We start from the raw sequence: 26075 nt of genomic DNA on the forward strand, positions 1-26075 counted from the left end.
ATTCAAATGGAAAGCAAGATTCAGCTGCATTTGGTTGAAAAGTGTCTCTGATAAAATGCTTGCTCTTTTATGGTTGATCTTACATAAGGCTGCTTGGACAAATGTCAAAGATATGAGGATTGGCAAGGGAGATGGGAAATGCATGAGATGCCCTGGCATTAATGTTCTTTCCCTTGTTATCCCCTTTACGATTGCTTCTACTGCTGATCATGTACCTCTGCATGTCTATACACCTTTTTGGTTTAAGGTTGGATTATGTACAAAGATATAACTTTTGAATCTAATATGAAGTAAAAGTTTTTCTCTGCTTTAAAAAAAAAACTAGTAACAAAAGAGGGGAGGAGGAAAAGAAGGGGCCAAGGTACAAAAAGAGGTATAATAGACTGCACTGAGGAGGAGAACAAAGCGTGCGCACACATACTTGTTTTATAATGAAAATTTTTGAGACTTTATATTACTGAGTAACTATACCAAAAAGGGATGTGCCAAAAGTACATCAACAGAAGATCTCACTATATGACAAGTATACATCAAAGTCTATGTAATGAGTTTGCAGACAATCAAAGAGATTGTTGCAAGGAGTACCTAACAAAAGTAGAAAGTAGAGAAAGTAGGATCACAAAAGACTATGATTTTCACCCTTTCATAGAGTCTAGAGTGCCCAATAGTAGTGAACCCAAGTGAAAAATAGATCAAATCCCTGTCTGGGTGGGTGAATCCCAAAAATCTAGGAAAATTTTCCAAAGGTAGCATTAGGAAATCTAGTTCTCAAATGCTGCCCAAGCAGACCCAAGAAATCACGGGTGTGAGAGTAATGCCAAAGAAGATGAGGCATGGATTCCCTTGGAACCAAACATCTGCGGCAAACAGTTGGAGCAATATGTCTGCGCGCTAGAAGCTTCCAAGAGGGAAGAACCCCCAACACAACTCGCCACAAAACCTATTGTCAAAGGGGAATTTAGAATTCCAAACCTGTCGCAATCTCTTTCGCTACCACATTGCAGGATAATTCATTTGCCAACAAAGCTGATTTTCCTTATGTGAAACCCAGGGTGGGGGCAAAAGAGCCTTATATAAAGAGGATACACTAATGTGGGATAGTCTCAAAGGATGGCATGACAATCCTGGTGAATGAAGAGTCTAAGCGTGAAGCCGGTCATCAAGCTCTAGTGGCGGTATTAGTTGAAAATGCTGAAGCATGAGTAATAGTGTGCCATATAGAATGCTAATGCATGTCAAGACCATATTTTGCAGCAACCAAAGGAAAGGAAAGGAGGGTCCCATCATCATGAATGACATTTTTAACCGATTGGATGCCTTTAAAACAAAGAAAATATGTATGAAGTCTAGGCTTCTGCAAAGCCAATGGATGGACAAAAACCCTTGACCAATGTATGCTCTCAGCTCTTAGAGAATTTCCCTGCAATGAATCCCGGCCATGCCATTCCAAATGTGAGAGGATATGTTTCCAATCCATTAACATGTTGGAGACCAAAGAACAACCTTTTATCATCCCATCAATACAACCCAAAAGAAAATCCCACTAAGTGGGTTGCCAGTGTCCAAAAGCAAGGGTGGTGAGTTGTAAGAGCAAATGACACATCATGGCAACCCAAGGTTGAGAACCCTACATGAATTGCAACATCATTTTTCCCCTATGGGCAAGAATATGCACATGAATGTTAAGAATATTCAGACTCCCATGCATCTTTAGCAAATAGAGATGTTGCACTGAAAGCAATCTCAAACTTTTTTTGCCATGTTTTGAGTGCCAGAAGGTTTCCATAATAGTGGACATAAAAGATGTAAGATCGCCCTTGCTAAACATAATCAAAGGCAAGTAGAACTGAATATATGCCACCAAAATAGATTGAACAATTCGTAGCCTAACATGCAATGGCCAAGTTGCTAATTTTCAGTATTCAATATTTTTCTTCAGTTTCGCAAGTATCTAGTCAAACTGTTGGCAACGAGTAATCATCCAACCCAAGGAGTAACCAAGATGGCAAACCAGCTGAGTGAGTTGGACAATTTCCCCCGGCCATTAAAGAGTATGTCGGCATCAAGGAGGAGAGATCCCGCTCAGTATCCTGAGGAGTAAAAAATGAATCATCAGCATAAGCTTAAGCAACCAAAGTATGGCTTCCATTAATCTCCAACCCATGCAGCATGTCTATTGCCACCATATGATCCATATATTGAAGCATAGGATGCGTGGCTATGACATATAGAAGTGTACTAAGTGGACAGCCCTGATGAACCGAACAACGAAGAGTCCAAGCTTCAAAAATATCCCCAGATAGCATGCAAGCAACTTAACTGTCACTGTAGAGCCAATAAATAACATACTGCAATTTCTATCCAAAACCCAATGCATGCATAGTCTGTGATATAAAATTCCATTGGATTGTGTCAAATGCCTCGGCAATATCAACTTGCAATGATAGGACATCCTGCTCTATGTATTTGGCATATTCTATTCTAACATAGGCATTTTGCAATATTATCAGTGATATGCTTGTGAGGAACAAACCCATATTGTGCGGGATGAAGGCCATCATGTAAATACCCTTTGATACGATCAACCACCATTTTAGTGATGATCTTATATATAACAGGCATGAGAGTGATAAGCCTCCAATCAACCAAGGATTCACATATTTGCTTCTTAGGAAGAAGTTTTACAAACCCTTTTTTCCAGGAGTCTGGCATGTGCTGATTTTTCAAAGCAGAATTAATCATACACAGCAAAGTTGATTTAGGGATACCCCAATATGCAAGAAAGAATTCAATAGTGAGACCATCCCATCCTGAATATTTCCATCTGCGATAGCATTTTACTGCATTAGATAATTCTCTTTCAATGAAAGGACTTTCTAGCTTCCGAGCTTGTGCAGAAGAGACAACGGGAAAGACATGCTGTAACAATTGGTGCCATGCTGCAAGAACTTCTTGTGACGGGAGATCTTCAATCCCAAATTATCTAGAAAAATGAGCGACATAGGCTGCAGCAAGTCGAGCTCGAGAGGAAGTCCAAACACCATCAAGCATAAGAGCTCGACAAATACTTGCAGCTTGTCTCTTGTAATGTAGACTTTTGAAAAAATCTTTGGATGAACAACCTTTATCTAAGAAAGCCCTTTGTCTTGCTCTTGTCTCCCATTTAGTGATTTTTCTATGATCATTACTTTGTAGGACAGTGTCTAGCCTGACATAAAGATGTGCTTTCTTCACTAGACAAAGGCAAAAAATGACTGAGCTCAGTCAAAGATTGGCAGGTATTTTTGGCCCGAGCAATAGCAAACCTCAAGGTCTTAATCCATATCAAATAAGACTCTGATGCGAAAGTGGCTGACAGGAATCATAAATTATTGCCTTGTATGCATCATGTTCCAAATAGCTGTTATTTACAATAAGCAACCGTCTTTGGGACAGCCAATCATCTGGCATTTCATGAAAGGAAATCCTCAGGCGTGATCGGAATGTGTAAAAGCATAATCCACCCACATTTTGGTAGTGAGATTATCATAATGTTGCGGGTTGACGCTATACCACCGATCCAGGCGAGCCTGATAAGAAGACTGTGCATTATGGTAGAAAGTGTAGCCTGGCAATGAAGGTTGCAATTCCTTCCAAAGATCAGAAGAACTGAGCTGAAGCATTAATTGAGACCAATGATTCCTCTCAAAGGCCAACATATGAGTACGACCAGATGTATTATCTCCCTGCTGACGGGCATTATTAAAATCTCCACAAAGAAAAGCATGTTGTCTCCAAACACATTGGCATGGTAATTATCATCTAACAAACACATCACCTTAATCTCTACTTTGGAATTGCTGAAGCCCAATGGCAAAAGAGTTCACTACCCGTCTGGTAGAGAAGTTGTCATGCTATGACACAAACAATTGCGGAAATAATCCAAGCTTTAATTATAAATCCCAACATGAGCCCTAATGAGTCAAGTGTTGCATTCAAGAGCAATCTACCTCAAACATGCAAATGAAATAATCCAAAGCAAACTTGAATATAATAAAATTGGGATTTGAGTTGTGAACAATCATAAGAATACATGGAAAGCGCTAAACAAGGGAAAAATAATAAAGAACGCCTTGAACCAAAATGTCTATTGAAGCTTAAAAGTGTTATTAAAGCAGTGAAACCATAACAATGATTAACATCACTTTTACAAATTCATTTGGCTTCTGATTCTGTGTAGAATCTCTTCTTCTGCAAAAAATGATTTGTTTCAATACTGACCATTAAGTGCATAGGGGCTTTCAAATTAAGTTTCAACATCCCATTTCTATGATAGTTTGCTTTCAAAGCTATACAAAATGCTGGGTGGGATAGTCCTTACGAAAAGCATTATAATCATAATATAAACGCTCCCCTTTAGAGATATCTCTAATAGCAACTAGAAGAGCCCTTGCCTGGCCGTTGATATTGTAGCGTACACACCTCAAATTCTGCTTCTTTTTTCCTTCCCTGTCATACACAGAGAAAAATCCTTAAAATCGATTACCTACTAATCACAGGCCAAAACCCAATAACCATTGGGTTTCTTAGCACTATTAGAACTAGCATTCAAATGCATCTGACAATCAGACAGTACAGAGTAGCATTCAAATGCATCTGATGAGCAGACATGACGGAGTAGAAGAGATTTACGAGGTATGGTTATTGATTCCTGAGATGAACCGTGCAACGTTGCCTCTTTTATCAGGGCAAATAACCAGTTCTTTTGAAGAGTCCTCTGAGAAAAGAAGGCCCATGAGATTGTCGCTTTCATCGTGCAACCTGTTCTGCATGTAGTCTACATCTCCTGTATATTCAGCAATAAGAGTCATATCTTTGATATGGCTGTCTGCTTCAACAACAAACCTGCAAAGACATTACCGGCGGCTGCTGTATATCAGCAGATGGTTCCTTAAGAGATGCTCTCAGCAACTATTCAGGAGATTACAAGACATTAGAAACAGACTCCATCATACCCTTGGCGAGGATCATGAGTCACCATTAAAGGAGACCATTCCCCTTTTGAACACATCACCTTGCAGAGATTCAGTGTTTCTAGGTCTTCATTTCCTATAACCTGCCATAACAAAAGATAAAGGCAGGCGCAAGAATTTGTGTTATCTCAGGATCATTTTGTCCACAAATGAAAAGTTCAGCTGAGAAGGAAGATAAACATATATTCTATTTATGTCATAATCATTCTTCGCTACTCTAATCACTTGGATGCCTACCTTTACATCGACGAGAGATTGCAAAATGTAGTACATGCTTAGACATAATGATCTGCAATATCACAATCTTAAAATCTAAGGGTATCCGCATTTTGCAGTTACAAAATGCAAAGAAGACAACTGCAGGTCAGATTAGATATGCATAAGACCCAAGAGAAGCGACTCTCTCTCTCTCTCTCTCTCTCTCTCTCTCTCACACACACACACACACACAAATTATACATACATACATGTGTGTGTGTGTGTGGACACATATAATAGTCTTTATTTTTCCCACATCCCATTTTGGGATAGTGATTCTATAATATAAAGTAACAAAATTTTCAACCAAAAAAAGTATGGACCCATATAATAAGCATATAAATATACACATATGTGTCTATGTATCTATCTATCTATCTATACCATCTTGTGCTTGTGCAAGGCCTAATGAAGGCCTTGCTTCCCCCGTTTTGCACCTTGGGCCTGCTCACCCCCTCGCTGGCCAAAGGGTCCTCCTGGCCCTGTGAGTTGCTCCAACAGCCCCCAGCTCTCCCCCTCCTTGCCTCCTCGCTTCCCCCCTCTCGACTCATATTTCCCCCTCTCACCCCACCTCCTACGAGCTGCCCCTCCTTCCCTCGTCACTTCCCCTCTCTCACCTCGCCTTTCCTCCCTTTACCAGCCCGAGGGCTGGCTTTAAGCAGGCCTAGAGTAGACCCTGATATATTGAGGATGATGATGATGATGATGATGAGATTGATATATAGTCGACCACCGACTTGACTATGTTGTACTTAGGACTTAGTACTACCATTTTGATTTTTTGCATTTTGCATTGGTGTGGATGCTCGTCTAGTAGCTCCACCACCATGGCTCATTTGTACCAGGTTTTTCATAGTCTCATAGACCCATCGGTCTTCCAAAGACTTTAATAAACTTTATTTCTTTCTTTCTTTCTCCTTTCCCCTTGTCTCCTTTGATTTTTCCTCTTCTTCTTCCTTCCCATTACTCACGCTAGCAGATGATGTCTTCTGTTTAATAAAAGAGAGATTTCCAAAAGGTGACTTTCTCGTCTGGCCAAAGGGGCTCACACTTGCAGCCATTTGGATTTCCCTTTCCCCAAAGGAGAAGCATTGGGTGCAGCCCTTCTTTCTCTTCAAGACCTAGTAGTGATTGGGTGCATTGTTGGCCTTAGCCCCACGTGACGAGAAGTTTGAGATTGGGTCCAAGCAAGCTTGGCCTTAGATGGTGAGTACATTCAAGATGTCAACCTCTATTGAAGGGGGCTCTTTCTCCTCTAGCTTAGCTCCCTGATACCACTTAGGCAGTAGTGGAATCCTGTTTACCTTAGATCACATCTAGTTTTCTTTATCACTTGGTACCATGGTTTCACAGTGGATGATATGGAGACGACATAACATGTAGGATGAGGTTGACGGATAGCCAAATATGTCTAATGACTCTATTCAAGATAAAAGCGACAAACTTCTTAGTGCTTCAAAATACATGCAATAGTCCATGTGGGAGCAAGGTCTTGATTCTTCTTTGGGTCCCAAAAGGCTTTCAAGGATCTTCCTAAAGATCAGGCACTCAAGTAACTGGCTACCTCAGAGGGAATCCTAGGAGAATTGCTAAAATACATGCAACTAGCTCTCTAGAGTAGGTGTCTATAGATAGGGGACAGCATAGGCGTATCAAATCGATCTCATGCATAGGCATCCCTCGTCAGGTTATAGGTCTCTTGTGCGACAGTAGAGAGGACACTTTGGTCTTTAGTGTGCAACAGATCCACGAATTCTGATATGGAGTTTGATGCGTACTTGGATCAAGTCAGAGTTGTGGGATTTGTTGAGCAATGTTATTTCACTTCTGCTTGGTTTATAGACCCTTGTTTGGAGGATATCCCTCTTCGTACTTGGAGGCTTTTACTTTTTGGGCGTGTCACTGTTGAAATTATAGCCATAATTCATGGCAATGACCAATGTATGACTAATAAGTGGGTTAGGGGCACTTTTCCCTCATTTAGAGGTTTCCCCCCCTAACCACAGTTAGTAGATTGGTTAGGTTTTGTCACTAAGACAAAACCCCCAATCTTGTAAGCTTTCTCATCCTTTTCTATTCAACTATGTGTTGCTCTCTTGCTCTCTCACTCTTGCTCTCCTGCTCTCACCTCTTCCTCTCTCCGTTCTTACATTTGATACCAGAAAGAGAAAGAAAGAAATTTTATTAGTCTTCGGAAGACCGATGGGTCTATGAGATTGAAAGAAAACCTGATACAAATCACAGTAAGGGTGGAGCTACTGAAACGAGCATCATCACCCTACTCAATCCTAAGTCTGATCATACATAATCAAATACATCTGGATGTAACAATGAAAAGAAAAAGATTGAAGCGGAGCGGAATCCTCCGTATGTCATGTCGCCCTGGCTAGTGCATAGCCAGTGATGGGACGCTGGTGCCTATCAAGGGGCGTCGTGCATCTCGGTCTCTTGGACGAGGCTCGACGCAAGACTAGAGCCACCGTGACTCTCGTGGGATGTATCCCGGATCTAAACAATGACGGGAGGTCCCCCAGAGTGATCTGTGTATCCCCTCGATGTCTCGTGTGTCCTGCTGCGATCATCGGGTCGGGGTCTCTGTCACGTCTACGGCTAGAGACTGGACGATCAATGTCACTCGATGGAAAGAACTCTGTGATCCTGCTCTGAGAGGTGTCTAATGATGTGGCCAAGCCCTGTCGCTTGAGTAAGTACTCTTTGTATCGGACCCCCTCGTGAATGAAGGCCGCGAGGCATCTCTGATCTGGGAGCGACGAATCTGGAAAAGAGCTCGGAGCCATCTCTGAAGAGACAGTGGTAACGACCTCGGATCTCGTAGTACAATGGGCATGAAAATAAAATGCTCCTTCAACTCAACCTCCTGATAGTCGCACAATATGCATAAGCGATGCTCCCTAGGAATTCCCTCTGCTCTGCCGCTCTCTATGCGAAGGCGGTGTGATGATACCCGAAACTGTCCGATGGAGATCTATAGTGAGTGCTGCAGTTGTTGCTGCCACACAGGAGCAGAAGAGATGGGATTCTCGTGATGCACAAGCACTATCTATGATTTCTCTTTCTGTTAAGAGGTTTATTTTTCCGAGTATTCGGTCATGCACGTCCTCTAAGGCAGCTTGGGATATTCTTGAGAGGATGTTTGCAGCCCACAATGATGCAAGAGTTTCATTCCTGAAGAGAGAGTTGATTCATACTCATGTGGATGAGGGTGACTCTATGTCTGAGCACCTCACCAAACTGCAGGATTTGTGAGAGCAATTGTTGAATATTGATGAGATCATTACAGATTCAGAGATGGTTACTACCAATTTGAATTCTCTTCCTGAGTCTTATCTTGGTTTTCACACCTCATTGAACTTGTCTTTGAGGGGGGGTGGCAACCCTCTCACCTTTCATGAGTTGATAGGGCTTTTGTTGTAGAAAGAGCAGACACGGAAAAATATGGCCACACGTGCAAGTGAACATGCCATGTTTTCCAAGTTCAAGCCAAGGATATAAGGGAAGCAGCATACAAATCAGCCTGCAAATCAGCCTAAGGCTGATTCTGGACAGCCTTCACAAAAGGCTAAGAGTGAAGCACAGAAGCCCAAGAAAAAGGGAAAATGTAATTACTGCAAAAAGCCCGGTCATTACATTGATGAATGCAGGAAAAGGCTTGCCAAGGAGAAGAAGAAAGATTCCGGTATGGTTGTCTCGGATACATCAGCCTCTCATGCACATGAAGGTAATGCTACAACCAATGTGGTGGAAGAGGAAGTTGCCTTTTTGACTTGCAGTCATGATAGTAGTGTGGCTGTCCCTGAAGTTACAGCCACCTTTGAGGAGGATTATGCTTTTTTGACTTGCAGTTATGACCCTTCTAAGGATGCATGCACTCTCAATGTCAATGAGACATTGAATAATTGGTATTTTGATAGTGGTGCCACCAAACATATCACTCCCAGGAAGTGTTTGTTTGATTCTCTGCATCCACCACCCGCTGGAAAAAGGGTGTCTTGTGCCAATGATTCTTCGTATTCAGTTCGTGGTATTGGTGAGATTGTGCTTACAGCCACAAATGGCACAGATTTCAGAATTCATGATGTGCTTTATGTGCTTGGAATCAAGAAAAATTTGGTTTCAGTGTCCTCTCTCAATAAAAGTGGATTTCAGGTTGTCTTTGAGGATGACAAGTGTGCAGTTTGAGACAGAGAAGATGATTATGCCTTGAGACTATCTAGTACACTATTTCGTGGTCTTTTTCAGCATGATGTTTTTTAGAAAAGACCAGATCATGCACTTGCAGTTTCTACTCCCACTGTTGCTATGCAGAATGTGGGGTTATGGCATGCTAGATATGGGCATATGAATTTTGGTAGTTTGATGACACTTCAAAGGTTTCAAATGGTTGATGCTTTACCTCCTTTGGAGTCACCTCCAACTCATACATGTGAAGGATGCATACTTGGCAAGATGGATAGGTTTCCCTTCAAGAAAGATGGTGCAGTAAGAGCTGCCCTCTAAGTTACAACTCATTCACAGTCATGTTTGTGGTCCCTTGAGGAGTCCTGCCTTCAGTGGTTACTTATATTTTGTCACCTTTATTGATGACTATTCGAGACACTTGGGCATATGGTCTTAAGGCAAAATCTGATATGTTTCTCCATTTTCGACATTTTGTTGCCGAAGTTGAAAATGAGACAGCTCAAGGTACAAACACTCCTTATAGATAGAGGGAGGGAGTATATTTCTCAAGCATTTAAGGCTTATTTGCTGAAAAAGGGCATTCATCATCAGCTTACAGTGAGGCTTACTCCTCAGCAGAATCCTTCAACTGAGAGGAAAATTTACACTCTCATAGAGATGGATAGATGCATGCTTACGAGCAAGAGATTGTGAAGAGAGTGGGAGAGAAGGAAGGAGTCTCACTTGCAACTTTCTCACATACACAATGGGGAATATACACAAAGGTGGAGGCTGAAAACAGTTTTTTTCTTCTTAGTTGTGAAAGCTAAAAGAACAAAAGAATAGGTGAACCCTATATGTGGGTTTCAAACCAAACTCAGCTAACTAAGGTGGCATACTAACTGAGCCACTAACTAGAGTACATAAAGATAGCTGTCATCCAGCTATTATTTATGGGCACTGTACCAACCGCATCTGCAGCTAACAAATCAGTGATATAAATGCACAACGGTCACCCTGGCATATCACGAGTGGAGCTCGATATCTCAACACTCCCCCTCGAGCTCAATCCCAATTTCTACGCACCAAGCAGGTCTCTGAACTTATGCAGCTTCTCTGCACCCAATGCCTTCGTGAATATGTCAGCTACCTGATCCTCTGTGCTGACATAAACTAGATCAATAAAACCTACTAGAACCTTAGACTGGGTTATTTGCCAAGTGTATACTGCTCATGTTGTCACAATATATGACAACTGGCCCATCTGACTCCCCCTCGAGCTTAATCCCAATTTCTACGCACCAAGCAGGTCTCTAAACTTGCGCAGCTTCTCTGCACCCAATGCCTTCGTGAATATGTTAGCTACCTGATCCTCTGTGCTGACATAAACTAGATCAATAAAACCTACTAGAACCTTCTCCCACACATAGTGATAATGCACCTCAATGTGCATTGTTCTAGCATGATAGACTGGGTTATTTGCCAAGTGTATACTGCTCATGTTGTCACAATATATGATAACTGGCCCATCTGTAGACTGATGCATATCATAAAGTAGCTTATGCAACCAAGCTACCTCACATGTAGCCATTGCTGCATCCCTGTACTCAGCCTCTGTGCTCAACAAAGCAACTGTATGCTGTTTCTTGCTGCTCTAAGTGACTGTAACACTCTTAAAAGAGAACATATATCCACTTGTAGATCGTCTATCAAAAATACTACCAGCCCAATCAGCATCAGTGTATCCATGCAACTGTATCTGAATCCCAGTCTCATAAAATAGTTCATACTGCAATGTGGACTTCAGATACCTCAGTATGTGTCTAGCCGCATCCAAATGCGGTTTCCTTGGAGCCTGCATAAATTGGCTTACCAACCCAATATCATAGCTTAAATTTGACCTGATAATAGTCATATAAATCAAACTTCCTCCTATGTGTCTGTATATAGTAGGGTCTTCTAGAAGCTCACCTGCATCTGTGCTCAACTTCACATTCTGCTCCAAAGGAACTAAAATAGGCTTACAGCCTGTCATCCCATATTTGGATAGCATGTCCAATCCATACTGCTTCTGCAAGAGCCATATCCCACTTGTGGATCTAATCACCTCAATGCTCAAGAAGTAACGCAGCTTTCCCAAATCCTTTATCTCAAACTTCTGCTTTAATAGCATTTTCACATGAAGGATATCTTCATCACTATCACATGTGATGATTAAATCATCGACATAAATGACAAGCAGCATAATGTCTTTCTCTGTTTCTCTCACATAAAGTGAGAAATTTGCCTTGAGAATTTGAAAGCTAATAGTGACAAGATACTCTCCTATCTTGTCAGACCATGCTCTGGATACTTGCTTCAAGCCATACAAAGCTTTCTTCAACCTGCAAACAAACTTAGGATGAATAGCATCAACATACCTCGTAGCTGCTCCACATAGACCTCTGCTTGCAAATCACCATGCAAGAAAGCATTATTTACATCCATCTGATGTAAATACTATCTCTTTGATGCAACCATAGCAATGACTGCTCTTACAGTTGCCATCCTTGCAACCGGACTGAATGTTTCTTCATAATTAATGCCATATGTCTGTGCATACCCCTTGATAACTAATATTTCCTTGTATCTGTTCACAGAACCATCTGCATTGTGCTTCACCTTATAAACCCACTTGTAGCCAATTGCATTCTTCTCTTTAGGCAAAGGCACCAATTCCCATGTAGCATTTGCTTCCAAGGCATCCATTTCTTCATCCATGGCTTTCTCCCATTTTTCTTTTCCCATGGCTTGCTCAAAAGAAGTGGGTTCTGGTTCATGTATCACTTTGATCATATAGGCATAGTGAATGGCTGTAAATCCATCATATTTCAGCCTATCCACAGGATACCTAGCTCTGGTAGACCTGCACAAAATAGGCTCACTACCAAGTGCTCTCAAAACATCCCTTGTCTTCCTTACTCCACGTGTAACAACAGAAGGAATACCCAACTCATCATCAAGGCTCACTGCTAGAGGACACTATAGGTCCACTAATATTTTGTGATTGCCGCTGTAAATTCTGTGCAACATTACCATTTTGTGCATCTACATCATCAATCACATTTACTGGTTTATACCAGCTGCTCATCTCATCAAAAACACCTTTGCTCACTGTAAACTTACGAGTAGAAGAGTTATAGCATTTGTACCCTTTCTACTGCAGAGAATAACCAATAAATATGCACTTCTCAGCTTTTAGATCCAACTTGGATCTCAACTCATCTGGCACATGAACATAGATAATGCAACAAAAAACTTTCAAATGAGAAATATCTGATTTCCTACCAGTATACCTCTCCTCTGGCGTCATGCCATGTATTATTGTAGTGGGAGTCCTGTTCATTATGTAGATTGCTGTAGCAACTACTTCAGTCCAATAATAATCTGGCAAGTCTTTTTCGTTGAGCATGGCACGAGATACCTCTCCAATATGCTTGTTTTTTCTTTCTGTAAGTCCATTTTGCTGTGGGATATGACTGCATGAATATTGTTGCTTTATGTCATGCTCCTGCAGGAAACTTGCAAACTCATTTGAGACGTACTCTCCCCCTCCATTTTATAGGCCATCTTCTGGTGGTTCTAGTGATGCCCTATAGGCCATAGTATGTGCCTTGTAGGCATAAATGTAGGCACTTGTAGTGTTAGTGCCTTTTAGGCCACATAGGACACTTAGTCCTATGTGACACCTAGGACACTTCGTCCTAGGTCTAGGTACAAGTACCTTGTACTCCTATTTTTCATTACCCAAGTTAGACGTGACGGCGTTCAATCCATCGACTCTTTTGCTATCTACATTCTCTCTCTCTCAAGCGATCCTACAGTGGTATCAGAGCCACAGGTCTGCTCCCTATCCCCGTACAGTCCGTACCAACTGTCTGTAAATTTTTGTATCAGATGTCCGTACATCCGACGTACCTGCGATCAGTACACCCACTGTACATTTCCGTACCTGCGATCAATACACCCGCTATACATCTGTACTGCTCTCCATACCTGTCCATACAGGGGTATTGTACTGTGCTTCGCCGTACAGTTCCGTACTTCAGTCACCGTACAGTTCCTTCAATACTTGCGCCGCCATACAACCTGCTCAGTACTACGTCCGTACCCATTGCATACCTGTGCTGCCGTACATAGTAAAACCACGTACTAGTGTATTGATTCGTACACCACGTACTTGCATCGTACACCGTACAGCCACCGTACTTGCGTGTCGTACATTATACAACCACGTATTGCTATGTACAACGTACACAGTACCTATTCCGTACGGCGTACTTGATATGGTACTTGAGATGTCCATACAGCTAGTACTTCTCTCGAGGTCTCTGTACAGGTGTTGCATGTACAAGGTCACATTCAGGACACTAGTATTTTTTGGGGATTTCAGTTCATTTCACCTTCTTTGGTTGCGATTTCTTGCAAGAACACTGGGGCTTTGGGATTTGGTCTGCAATCTCTTGTTATTTGCAATACATTGGGACAGATTGGAGAACACTGAGTCACATTTGCTAGACATTGAGTCAGATTTTCAGACATTGAGTCTTTTCTACAAGACATTGAGTCAGATTTGCATACATTTGGTCACATTTGCAAAAAAATTCAGCAAAATTTGGGGCTTTTCTGCATTTGCCCTCTTTTTGGCCTATTTGCCCTCAATAAATTTGGGGCTTTTGCCAGATTTGCTGTTTTTGAAGTGAACATTTCCTGTCACAGTCACATTTGGGTCAGATCTGCATTTGCCCTTTGATTTGGGTCTGAAATTTGCAGATATTTGCTGTCATTTTTGGACAGCCAGCTTTTTGCAGTGATAGCCTTGAGGCTTTTGGGTTTTCAGGTCTTTTTCAGGGTATCACATTTGCTATGGCTGGGAACAATCAAGATTTATTTGGAGTTCTTCGTGAAGATGATAAGTTGGATGGCACCAACTATCCGATGTGGTCTTATCTCATGAAACATATTCTTGTTGCAAAGCATTTGTGGAATATTGTTTCTGGGGCTGATCTGAGCCAACCAATGCTACAGTGGTTGCCTCTACTGCTGGTCCTTCTACAAGGGGGTACTCCTCCTGATGCCTCTTCCTCTAGATGCCTCTTCCTCTAGCACTCCTGCTGCTGCTCTTCCAACTCAAGAACAGTCAAGATGGGATGCAAGAGATGCAAATGCACATTCATGCATTGCTTTATCATGCAAGAGAATCATTATTCCACACATCTGGTCTTGCAGGACAGCAAAGGATGCTTGGGATAAATTGGCTTCTCTCTATCAGATTCGCAATAAAGCTCATGTTGCATATTTGAGAAGGCAATTACAAGAAGTCAGTATGAATGAAGGTGACTCTATGGATGCATACCTAACAAAGGTCAAGGACCTCATGGAGCAGCTTGCCAACATTGATGAGGTGGTGCCAAATTCACAGCTTGTCAGTACCACATTGAATGTACTGCCAGATACATATCAAGGGTTTGCTACAACCCTTCGATTAGTGGCCATGGGTAATCTAGACCGCTATTCTTTTGATCAGCTAGTTACTTTGCTTTTGCAGGAAGAGCAAAGTAGAGCTAACAGACAAGCCATTATTCCCGATCATGCATTTGCTTCACAGCAAACAAGAAGAGGCAAGGCTTCCAAGCCTATGGGCAAGCCAAAATCTGCGCATAGCAGCTGCAATTCCTCCCATGCATCTAAAAATACAGCAGATAAGGCAAAGAAGAAAAGATGCAACTATTGTCGCAAGCCTGAACATGACATTTCAGAATGCAGGAAGCGCATTGCTTCAGAGAAAAAGAAAGCAGGATTGACAGTTAATGCCTCTCATGCTATTGATCCCATGAGCCAGAAGATGCTTCACATGCACATGCTCTTCAGGATGATTGGGCATGGGCTGTCCATTGCTCATTTGATCCATCCAAAGCTGATGCATTCTTTACTGCTAACGATGCTCAGTCCTGGTACTTTGATAGTGGTGCTTCCAAGCATGTCCCTTCTTGCAGACAATTGTTTCATTCTTTAGCTGATGCACCTCGAGGGGGGACTGTTACATGTGCTAATAATGCTTCATATGCTGTAAAAGGAGTTGGAGATGTGCAGCTCACATCCATTTCAAGCCATCCTGTCACTCTGACAAATGTTCTTTTTGTGCCTGGCATTGAAGTCAACTTGATTTCAATTTCAGCAATTGCTACTTCAGGTTTCAGAGTAATTTTTTATGGCTACAGTTGTCTAGTTTATGATCTTCGTGATGACAATGCCATAGTTCTCACTAGCACTTTGCAAAAAGGGCTTTATCACCTTGATCATCATTTAGCTGCACTTTCTATTGAAGCATTGGCTATTTCAGATTCACAGCTTGCTGAAACTCATCTTTGGTATGAGAGAATGGGCCATCTCAATTATAGAGCTCTTGCAAAGCTACATTCACAGCAGATGGCAAATGATGTACCTCAGACTCGCACAGTTTCGAAACATGTGTGTGAGGACAGTGATGTCTGTGGCCCAATGAGGACAAATGCCATTGGGGGGTATAAGTATTTCATGACTCTCATTGATGATTTCACAAGATATTGCTGGGTATATCCTTTACAGGCTAAATCTGAAGTTTTCTTATGCTTTCAGAGATGGCTGAATATGGTTGTGAATCAAGATGCAAGCTTGTCACCCTCAACACAGATAGGGGGGGAGAGTATATGTCAAAGGAGTGAATAATGCCCCGTGAAGACAGAAATGCATCATACTCCTTTGACATATACTCTGACCCCCTATCTGTGTTGAGGGTGACAAGCTTGCATCCTGATTCATTCTCAACACTATATGTCAAAGCAGCTTGATGCATTTCTGTCTTCACAGGGCATTATTCACTCCTGCATTCACTCCTGCACTACTCCTTACACTCCTCAGCAGAATCCTGTTTCTGAAAGGAAAAACAGGTCCACAATGGAGATGGCCATACGCATGCTTAAGCCCAAGTCTTTGCCCAATAAATTTTGGCTTGATGCAGTAATGTGTGCCAACTATGTGCTGAATAGATCACCTACACGGGCATTGAAGACTATTACACCTTATGAAGCATGGAAAGGCAGGAAGCCTTCACTTTCACACATGAGAGTTTTTGGGTCTCTTGCATATGTTCATGTACCATCTCAGCTGAGACATAAGCTTGATGACAAGGCAATTAAATGCATATTTATTGGTTACAATCAGGAGAGCAGAGGGTATCGGTTATATCAACCAAATACTGGGAAGATTATTGTCAGTAGAGATGTAATCTTTGCTGAACATTCAGCTTCTCCTCTTGTGGACTGCAAAGCAAAGCCAGATGTTGACATGTTTGATGCCTTTGAATCTTGGTTACCTCTGCCATCATCAGAAGAGGATTTTGACCAGCAACATGAGCCTCTTGCAGGCCCTCCACTAAGCAATAATCAGCCACAACCTCATGCTGATTTGCAGGTTTCTCTTTCGGCACAAAATGATCCCACTACTCATGATGCAGTCATTGAAGAAAGAGCTGTCAATAGACAGCAAAGGCAAGTTCCCAGATGGCTTCTTGATACATTGAGGGACAGCAAACAAGATCAGCCTTTTGCTGCCCGGACAAGATCAGGGAATAGACAGCATGGTCACTTTCTTAAGTTTGCACTCCTTGCTACAGCTTGCAATGAAGAGCCTCTGTGCCATAAAGATGCTTTTGACAGCAAAGAGTGGATGGATGCAATGAGAGCTGAGTTACAATCTATTGCCAAAAATGACACATGGGAATTAGTAGATCTCCCTCCCGGCAAGCATAATGCCATTGGAACGCAGTGGGTCTACAAATTAAAAAGGAAATCTGATGGCAGCATAGATCGATACAAAGCCCGTCTTGTTGCAAAAGGGTATGCCCAACAACAAGGCATTGACTTTGAGGAGACATTTGCTCCCACATCCAGGATTGCTACCATTAGATGTGTCATTGCCATTGCAGCCCATCATCATTGGCAAGTGCACCAACTTGACATCAAGACTGCTTTTCTTCATGGGGATCTGCAAAGAGAAGTCTATGTCACACAACCTCCTGGCTTTGAGGTTGTTAATTCTGAAAATAAGGTATGCCGGCTTAGAAAAGCCCTTTATGGTTTGAAGCAGGCACCCAGGGCATGGCATGCCAAAATTCATGCACACTTACTATCCCTTGGTTTTTAGAATAGTCCCATAGAACCCACTCTTTATGTCCGTGGGAGTGGATCTGATTTTTTAGTGCTGATTTTATATGTGGATGATATGCTCATCACGGGCCCAGATACTCAGCAAATTGCAGCTCTCAAGGCTGATTTGCAGCAGATTTTTGACATGTCAGACATGGGACGGCTTTATTATTATTGGGCATTCAGTTTGCTCATGTTGAGAGGGGTATCATGATGTCTCAGTCCAAGTATATTGGACAGCTCCTTGATCGTTTTTAGTTTGAGGATTGCAAGCCAATCTCTACTCGAGTGGACCCTGGCTTCAAATTCTCAGCTCATGATGGGAGCCCACCATGTGATATCACTCTTTATCAGCAGGCTGTTGGATGCCTTATTTATTTATGTCACACCAGACCTGACTTGCAGTATGCAGTATCTCAGCTTAGCAGATTCATGCACATGCCCAGTTCACAACATTGGCAGGCAGTGAAGAGAGTCTTCAGATATTTAGAAGCACTCAAGATTTAGCCCTCTTCTATGGTGATCAGGGTTCACTTACCATGCATGCTTACATGGATAGTGACTGGGCAGGATGTTCCGACACCAGAGTGTCACATACTGGCAATTGTTTTTTGCTTGGCAATTCATGTATCTCTTGGCTCAGCAAGAAGCAACCAACAGTTGCCACGTCTAGTTGTGAGGCTGAGTACACGGCAGCTTTCACCGCTACAGTAGAGTGTGTTTGGCTTCAACAGTTACTTACAGATCTTGGTATTTGCCAGACATCCTCCATTATTGTCTACATTGACAGCCAGAGTGCTTTGGCCATTGCGCGTAACCTAGTGTTTCATGCGCGTACCAAGCATATTGAAGTTCACTATGATTATGTTCGGGAGCGGTTGTCAGTAGGAGACATAGAGTTGTCCTATCTTCCCACAAAGGACAACATAGTAGATATGTTTACAAAGGCACTTCCTCATCCCAAGTTCGAAGTCTTCCGACAGGCTTTACACTTGGTTCCCTTTGTTACATGATCTGACATCCCTTGTACATTCATAGGTGGCTATATCCTTTTGGATGAACATGTGCCACCATGACCAGAAAATACCAGGTATTCTGAGACATTTCCAGAATACTTCAGCCCATCCCATGAAGAGGGGTTTGTAGGCCATCTTCTAGTGGTTCTAGTGATGCCCTATAGGCCATGGTATGTGCCTTGTAGGCATAAATGTAGGCACTTGTAGTGTTAGTGCCTTTTAGGCCACATAGGACACTTAGTCCTATGTGACACCTAGGACACTTAGTCCTAGGTCTAGGTACAAGTACCTTGTACTTCTATTTTTCATTATCCAAGTTAGACGTGACGACGTTCAATCCATCGACTCTTTTGCTACCTGCAGTCTCTCTCTCTCTCTCAAGCGATCCTACACATTTAACCTTAGGCATTTTATTTGCAGGCCTATTTCTTTTTCAACCATAGCTTTATAAGCTTTGAAATGCCCAAACACTTCACTTTTCTTTTTCATAAAATACACCTAAACTTTTTTGCTGTAGTCATCAATAAAAGTAACAAAATAATGACATCCTCCAATAGATGCAACTTTAGTAGTCCACACATCAAAGTGGATTAATTCCAATGGCCTCTTACTCTCTTGAACATGTCTAGGAAATGGTTTCCTTGCCTGTTTTTCAAATTGACAGCCTTCACATACCTTATGCATTTTTGCAATCTTGAACTTAGGCAATCCTGCAACAATATTTTGGACTTGCATTAATTTAAGTCACTGTACATTAACGTGACCAATGCGTTTATGCCAGATATCAATATCTGTAACTACACTGGTCCCATGTGCAAACATTGCTGCACTCAATTCAAGCATGTCCGCATCCAACGTAAGCATCCTATCCTTCTTCTTCCCTTTTGCTATCAAGTGACCTTTATTTTCATATCCTCAATAAAACATCCATGAGGATTAAATCTGACCTACAAGCCGTGCTCAACCATTTGACCAATAGAAACCAGGTTCTTGGTGATATTCGGGACATGAAATACATCAGATAGGTATTTCTTTTTTTCATAGTGCATAAACAAAGAAATTTTACAAATCTGCACAATAGGATGTGCAGTATCATCACCAGTCTCCACAAATCCTGGTCTTTCCATTTTCCTTGCATCCTGGATCCATTCTGCATGACCTGTCATGTGGTTTGACGCACCTGAGTCAACATACCACACACCATTGCTTTCTTCTGCACTTGTCACAGAATTGGTCATGTGCTGCACCATAAACAAATGCTCATTTCTGTCATCACCCTGTCTACTAGAGGATGCATAATTACCTTGCTGCAATTTTTCAGTCATGATGTCATTCTGCTTTTTATAGCAGTCTTTAACCATATGACCCATTTTACCACAGTAGTAGCATTCAACATTATTGTTTACATTTTGGCCTCTCTGCCATCCACCACGACCTCTTTGGCTCCCCCTGCCTCTAAAGTTACCACGTCCTCCTCCATAGGACTGGTTTTCTTGAATTTGCTGCATATTCTGATTTCCGCCACGGCCTCCAAATCGGCCTACTCTACCTCTGCCTTTACCTCTTCCAGCATTTAAGTAGAAGACAGCTTCTTTTGAAGTTCCTCCTAAAGAAGATACACCACCATTTCTCTACTCTTCAGAAATTAAAAGAGCAATCAACTCCTCAAAATCAGAAAAATTCTCACAAATGGCAATGGATGTCCGGAATTGTGCATAATCCTTTCCTAGAACATTCAAGGTCACAGAAACTAAATCATCATCTTCCACTGGCAACCCAATAGAAGCAAGTGCATCTGCAATCTTCTTCACCTTTATGTGGTAGTCATTGATGCTCATATTTTCTCTCTGCACATTATGCAACTCCTCCTTGAGCTGCATTTTCTTAGCTTGCGTATTTGTGCTATATATTTTTGTCAAAGTATCCCACACCTCCTTCGGCATGCTTGCATCCTGAATATGCACAATCATAGAATCTGAAATACTGATAGACAGCCAGTACACAACTTTTCTAGCTCTCGCATGCCAGCCTTTAAATGCTTGCAACTCTTGTTGATTGGGAACATTAGGAATAACTGGTTCTTGTTCAGCTCCAGTAATGAACTCCCAATAGCCTTTTCCCTTAAGAAAATTTATCATTTTAAACTTCCATGCTTGGAAGTTGTTCTTGTCAAGCTTTTCAGTGACAATCTATGAAAGAGCATCAAACGCCATTACAGAACACTGCAAAATATTCTGTCACTGCAAAAAAACACAACTTCTGTCTCACAAGGCCAAATCTGTAAAACTGACGAGAGTGGTATTTGACCACAGTCACTTCCTAATGACGATTATTCATCAACAGGCAATAAGAATGATTATGTCAACATCTCTGCGCACAGGCATACGATGTAATTTCTGTGATAACTTTTCACCGACCTGCAGAACAGTGGTCGCACAGCAAAAACAGGACACTTTCCTGAGTGCCTGCGAAAAACTTCTGCCACCAAAACGGGCCCTGAAATGGCCTCGAATCAAAAAAATAATTTCACTGAGGGCTTAGCCATTGCCCGTGGCATATACTGCCCTCTCGCCACACCGCGAAGAACGTCCCAATCTGAGACAGTGCACTCTTGCACTTTTCGGTTGTGCTACCTGCAGAGATTTGCTCCCAAACTCGAAAAAAAAGAAAAGCAACACTAATCCTCTTACTAGGACACCGTGAACTTGGTTTGCTTTCTTGAGCTTCTTATGACGAACCGAGCTCTGATACCATGTGAAGAGAGTGGGAGAGAAGGAAGGAGTCTCACTTGCAGCTTTCTTACATATATACACAAAGGTGGAGGCTGAAAACATTTTTTTTCTTCTTAGTTGTGAAAGCCAAAAGAACTCTAAGTACAAAAGAATAGGTGAATCCTATATGTGGGTCCCAAACCAAACTCAGCTAACTAAGGTGGAATACTAATTGAGCCACTAACTAGAGTACATAAAGATAGCTGTCATCCAGCTATTATTCATGGGCGGTGTACCAACCGCATCTGCAGCTAACAAGTCGGTGACATAAATGCACAACGGTCACCTTGGCATATCACGAGTCTCAACAGAGATTGCCTTACAAATTTTGGCTTGAAGGTCTCATGTGTGCGAATTATGTCTTGTCGTGCTCCCACGAAGGATTTGAAAATTATGACACCATATGAAGCTTGGTATGGAAAGAAGCCTTCAATGAATCATGCCACTCCCATGGAGCCAGGGCTGAAGCTTACCATGTATGGTATAGGTGAACCGGTTGATGCCACACTTTACAACTAGGCTGTTGGATGCCTCGTTTACTTGTGCAATACTCGGCCTGACATTCAAATTGCAGTTTCACAAGTGAGCAGACATATGCATAGCCCAAAGACTTCGCATTGGCAGGCTGTAAAATGCATTTTCCATTACTTGCAAGGCACTGAGTCTTATGGCATGATGTTTTCTAGGGGGGGTGACTTGTAAATGTGTGTTTCGAGTGACTCCGATTGGGATGGAGATTATGATACAAGATAGTGCACAAGTGGCAATTGTTTCTTTTTGGGTCATGCTTGCATTTCTTGGTTGAGCAAGAAACAAACTACTGTGGCTACCTCCTCATGTGAAGCTGAGTATAGGGCAGCTTTCACAGCAACAGTTGAGTGTGTTTGGCTGCACCGTTTGTTTGCTGATCTTCATCTCTCATTGGAGGGTCCTTCTCCGATTCTCACTGATAGTCAGAGTGCTATAGCAGTGGCCAAGAATCTTGTGTTTCATGTCGCATGAAGCACATTCAAGTTCACTATCACTATGTCAAAGAAAAGTTGCATGCAAGGGAGATCAGTATGATCTACGTGTCCACATATGACAATGTTGCAGACATTATCACCAAAGCAGTTCCTCATGAGAAGTTTGAGGCATTTCGCAGTGCCCTAAAATTATCTCCTTTTGGTGATTGATCATTTCCTTGTACATCATCACATTGGCACTTCAGGGGGGTGTTGGAATTATAGCCATAATTCATGGCATTGACCAATGTATGACTAATAAGTGGGTTAGGGGCACTTTTCCCTCATTTAGAGGTTTTTTTTCCCAACCACAGTTAGTGGGTTGGTTAGGTTTTGTCACTAAGACAAAAACCCCAATCTTGTAAGCTTTCTTATCCTTTTCTATTCAACTGTGTGTTGCTCTCTTGCTCTCTCACTCTTGCTCTCCTGATCTCACCTCTTTCTCTCTCCATTATTACAGTCACCATAAAGTATCTTCAATGGGATCCAGGTGAGTGGGAGTGGATTGTAGTAGGAAATCATGGTAATGCTAGGAGATTTCAGATACGGCCAGAGTTTGGAGACCTTCTAGAGTTCATCATTGGGAGAGCTTTCAAATCACCTTGGACACCCAAAGTTTTCTTGTGAAAAGCAAGAATGTGAAAATTTGTTGCTCAAGTTTTATTGAATTCAATGCAAAAGATAATTGACCAATGGTGATTTTCACAATGAGTGGCATTTTTTATTTCACCATAGAAGAGAAATGGAGGCCTACAGGATTCTAAGGCTTAGTAAATTGTGCCTTTCATCCTTTGAACAACTAAACCATATGGGAAGGGGGGTTTTGGGGGGGGGGGGGGGGAGCATGCCTGTAGAAAAGGGGAGTTATGGTACAAACATTTCTAGGCACAAGGGTGATTAAGAAGAAAGTTAGGGACACACTGACTTTTCTTTTTCTTTTTGCAAAAAAGATGACTTCAGAATGAAAGCCGCAAGAGCAAGCTCAAATGCGGGAGTACATCATGATATGCATGAAAGAAAAAACAGCTCAAAAAGAGCTAACAAAAATCCAAGGTGGAGGCTGAAAATGCCACCTCAACCCTGAAATAGTATCAGAGAAGAAGGAGATCCTCTCCAAACTCTGAAAAATATATTGGCCATAGACTGGGACGGGTGGACCTCTGAACCCTCCATCGCCTCCGTACATCTAGCCCTCGAAATATGCCATGCTGCAATGCTAGCCAAAATCTCCCAAGATGTGTCTACCGAGGCATGAGCAGCTTTGAAAGGAGTGAAAGGAACATCTTGGAGAGAGCATGACTCCACAGAGTGTCATCGTATAATGAAGGATGAGTCTGAGTCCTGTCCCTCGAAAAACACTTGAGGTCTAGTAAGAGATAACCATGCCACTGATCCCCAAGTCATGAAGAAGGGTGCTCTATGAAATATGCAAAGAATCCTGGCAACACCCTTCCGGATCGTCCTCGCCTATCTACACTCCCAAAGGCAATGCTGAACTGACTCGACTGCTGCGTGGCATCAAGGACAACTAGGGTCAGCCCCGAACCTAGATATCCACGGGTTCACTGCAATCCCCCCATGAATAGAAAGCCAAAAGAAGACAGTGATCTTTCTATTTCTAAGAGATTTCCAGAGCCTCCTCCAAAAGTTCTTCTGCACCTCTACAGAAATATGAATACTATCCCAATGACGAGCTCTGGAGGGCCTCCAACCTCTACTGCTAAGTTGAAATCTCCTGGCATTTCTAACTGTGTAACGAAAGAAGGGGATGCTCTTCTCTCGGTGCCCTTCATCAATCCATTCCCACTCCCTTGGGTCCCACTGCAAGAACCTGATGGGAGAACCACCATATAACTAGAGTCTCCAAGACCCAAGTGCCAAGAGAACGGGGTCAGGATCAAGATACTACTATGAATCTGTGCCCCACTCCATGTATCCTGCAATCCTGATTCCTAACAGGTTGGAAGGCAACCTCCAAAAGAATATCATCTGAGGATCTGAGAAGTCTGCCTCTAGACTGAACATCAAAGACAAGGGTCTCCTCTCATGTGCATCCCACAAGGCAATGACCTGTAAAGGGACACCCGTCCCCGAAAAGACTCTCAACCAAGTGGACTCTGTGATCGGTAAGTCATCTGTATCTATCCACTCTACTGGTATGGCCAACTGATAAGAGTCTCTGATCTTCTAGAAACTGTCTAAAAGCCTTCCAGGCACCTACAGTGGAAGCAAGTCCTCTCTCCCATCTAGACCACTGCATATAATGTGACACGTCCAGTGACCTGCCATGCTCATCCAAAATGGATTCGTTCCCCCTGCAGGGCTGAGGTGATGTGATCCCCAATTTGATCCCAAAATGAAGGCCATCTGAACCTGGACACTTGCCCTTGTGAAGGGCAGAGAGAGTAGTCCTGAACTCTATGTTGGTGAATGGTGCATCAAGTGAGACTATCATATCTCCAGTCACCAACATAGGTAAATGCTGCCAAATAATATCTCGAGCATCATCTCTGGCCTGAGTGTCAGGATTTGCTGTAAGAAGGGAGGCATAGAAATCTTTAGCTACCTACAAGATGGTATCTGGATGCTATAAAACTCCGTCTGAGTCAACAAGCTATGAAATGCTCTCCCTACTATGTCTAGGGCCAAGAGTAGAGAAGAACTGCTTGTTGACCCTATCTCCCATTTGGGTCCAAAATGACTCCCTGGCATGAAAGACATACTCTGCTCTCTGATCCAACAAGACTGCTGCTAAGCCCTTGCTACAGCAAGGCGCTCCTGAACCCAAGCATCTATAGGCCTCTTTTGCTCTTCCCTCTCAAGAGCAGCCACCTGCTGGCGGATACCTCTCTCTTGTCTGAGAATCTCACTTCTCCTGAACCGAGCAACTAAGTGATAAAATTTGCTAATATCTAAGAGGGCTGCTGCTATATCTGATGGGGAAAGCAGCCCATTGTGCATGTGAGAAACCCAAGTCTGCAGAACTGCCTCTATGAGGCCCTCCTCTGCGTAGAAAGCATCCGGAATCCTGACACTCGCAGAGCGCCTCCTCACCTGAGGATTTGAAACATTCAGAACAACTGGAAAATGATCTGAAGTGGACACCCTAGGTGTAATGCATATTGTCCCACCTCTATCAAGAGCCCAGTCATCAACATAAAATCTGTCAATCCGTGCATGGATACACATTTGCATCCTCTTATTCGACCAAAAAAACGGGAATGAATGCGGCTGAGTGTGAAAAGCATCATCATGCCAAGCATCTCTACTATTGTATTGAACCCAAGCTGCTCTCTCTAGGGAGTATAAGCCACCTTCCTTACCACCTCTTTTGTCTGTGGGCATTTCAACCATGTTGAAATCACCCCTAATGATCCAAGACTCTGCAATGCATGACCAAGAAAGCAGCTCCTTCTAGAAAAGGACACGGTCCCCTCTTGAATGGGGGGCATAAAGGTTTAATAGACCAACCTCACGCCCACCAATCAAAAGAATGACACACTGAGCTCTAGAGGCAACTATGATCCCATGTCCAATCACCAAGGGTAGCATAGAAGAAGAAACAAAAATACAAGTACCTCCCTTGGTGCCCAAGGTGGGTGACAAAAAA

At 42.5% G+C, this 26075-nt stretch overlaps 1 protein-coding gene across 1 annotated transcript in view; it reads right to left on the minus strand.

The window, feature by feature from the left end:
* Nucleotides 1–4205: 4205 nt before the first annotated feature.
* LOC147891651 (histone-lysine N-methyltransferase ATXR6-like) overlaps nt 4206–26075 on the minus strand; it is a 41357-nt gene continuing 19487 nt past the window's right edge. Inside the window, exons 4-6 of the mRNA XM_087388368.1 lie at nt 4995–5095; nt 4672–4884; nt 4206–4488 (exon numbers count right to left, since the gene is read on the minus strand). Coding sequence (XP_087244494.1) covers nt 4329–4488; nt 4672–4884; nt 4995–5095 — 474 coding nt within the window. The 3' untranslated portion in view covers nt 4206–4328. The remainder of the gene's footprint in view (nt 4489–4671; nt 4885–4994; nt 5096–26075) is intronic.

This window comes from Dipteris shenzhenensis, chromosome 17 (assembly GCF_047967505.1).
Source record: "Dipteris shenzhenensis isolate YYH24624 ecotype China chromosome 17, Dip_SZ_1.0, whole genome shotgun sequence".
Classification (NCBI taxonomy): Eukaryota; Viridiplantae; Streptophyta; class Polypodiopsida; order Gleicheniales; family Dipteridaceae; genus Dipteris; species Dipteris shenzhenensis.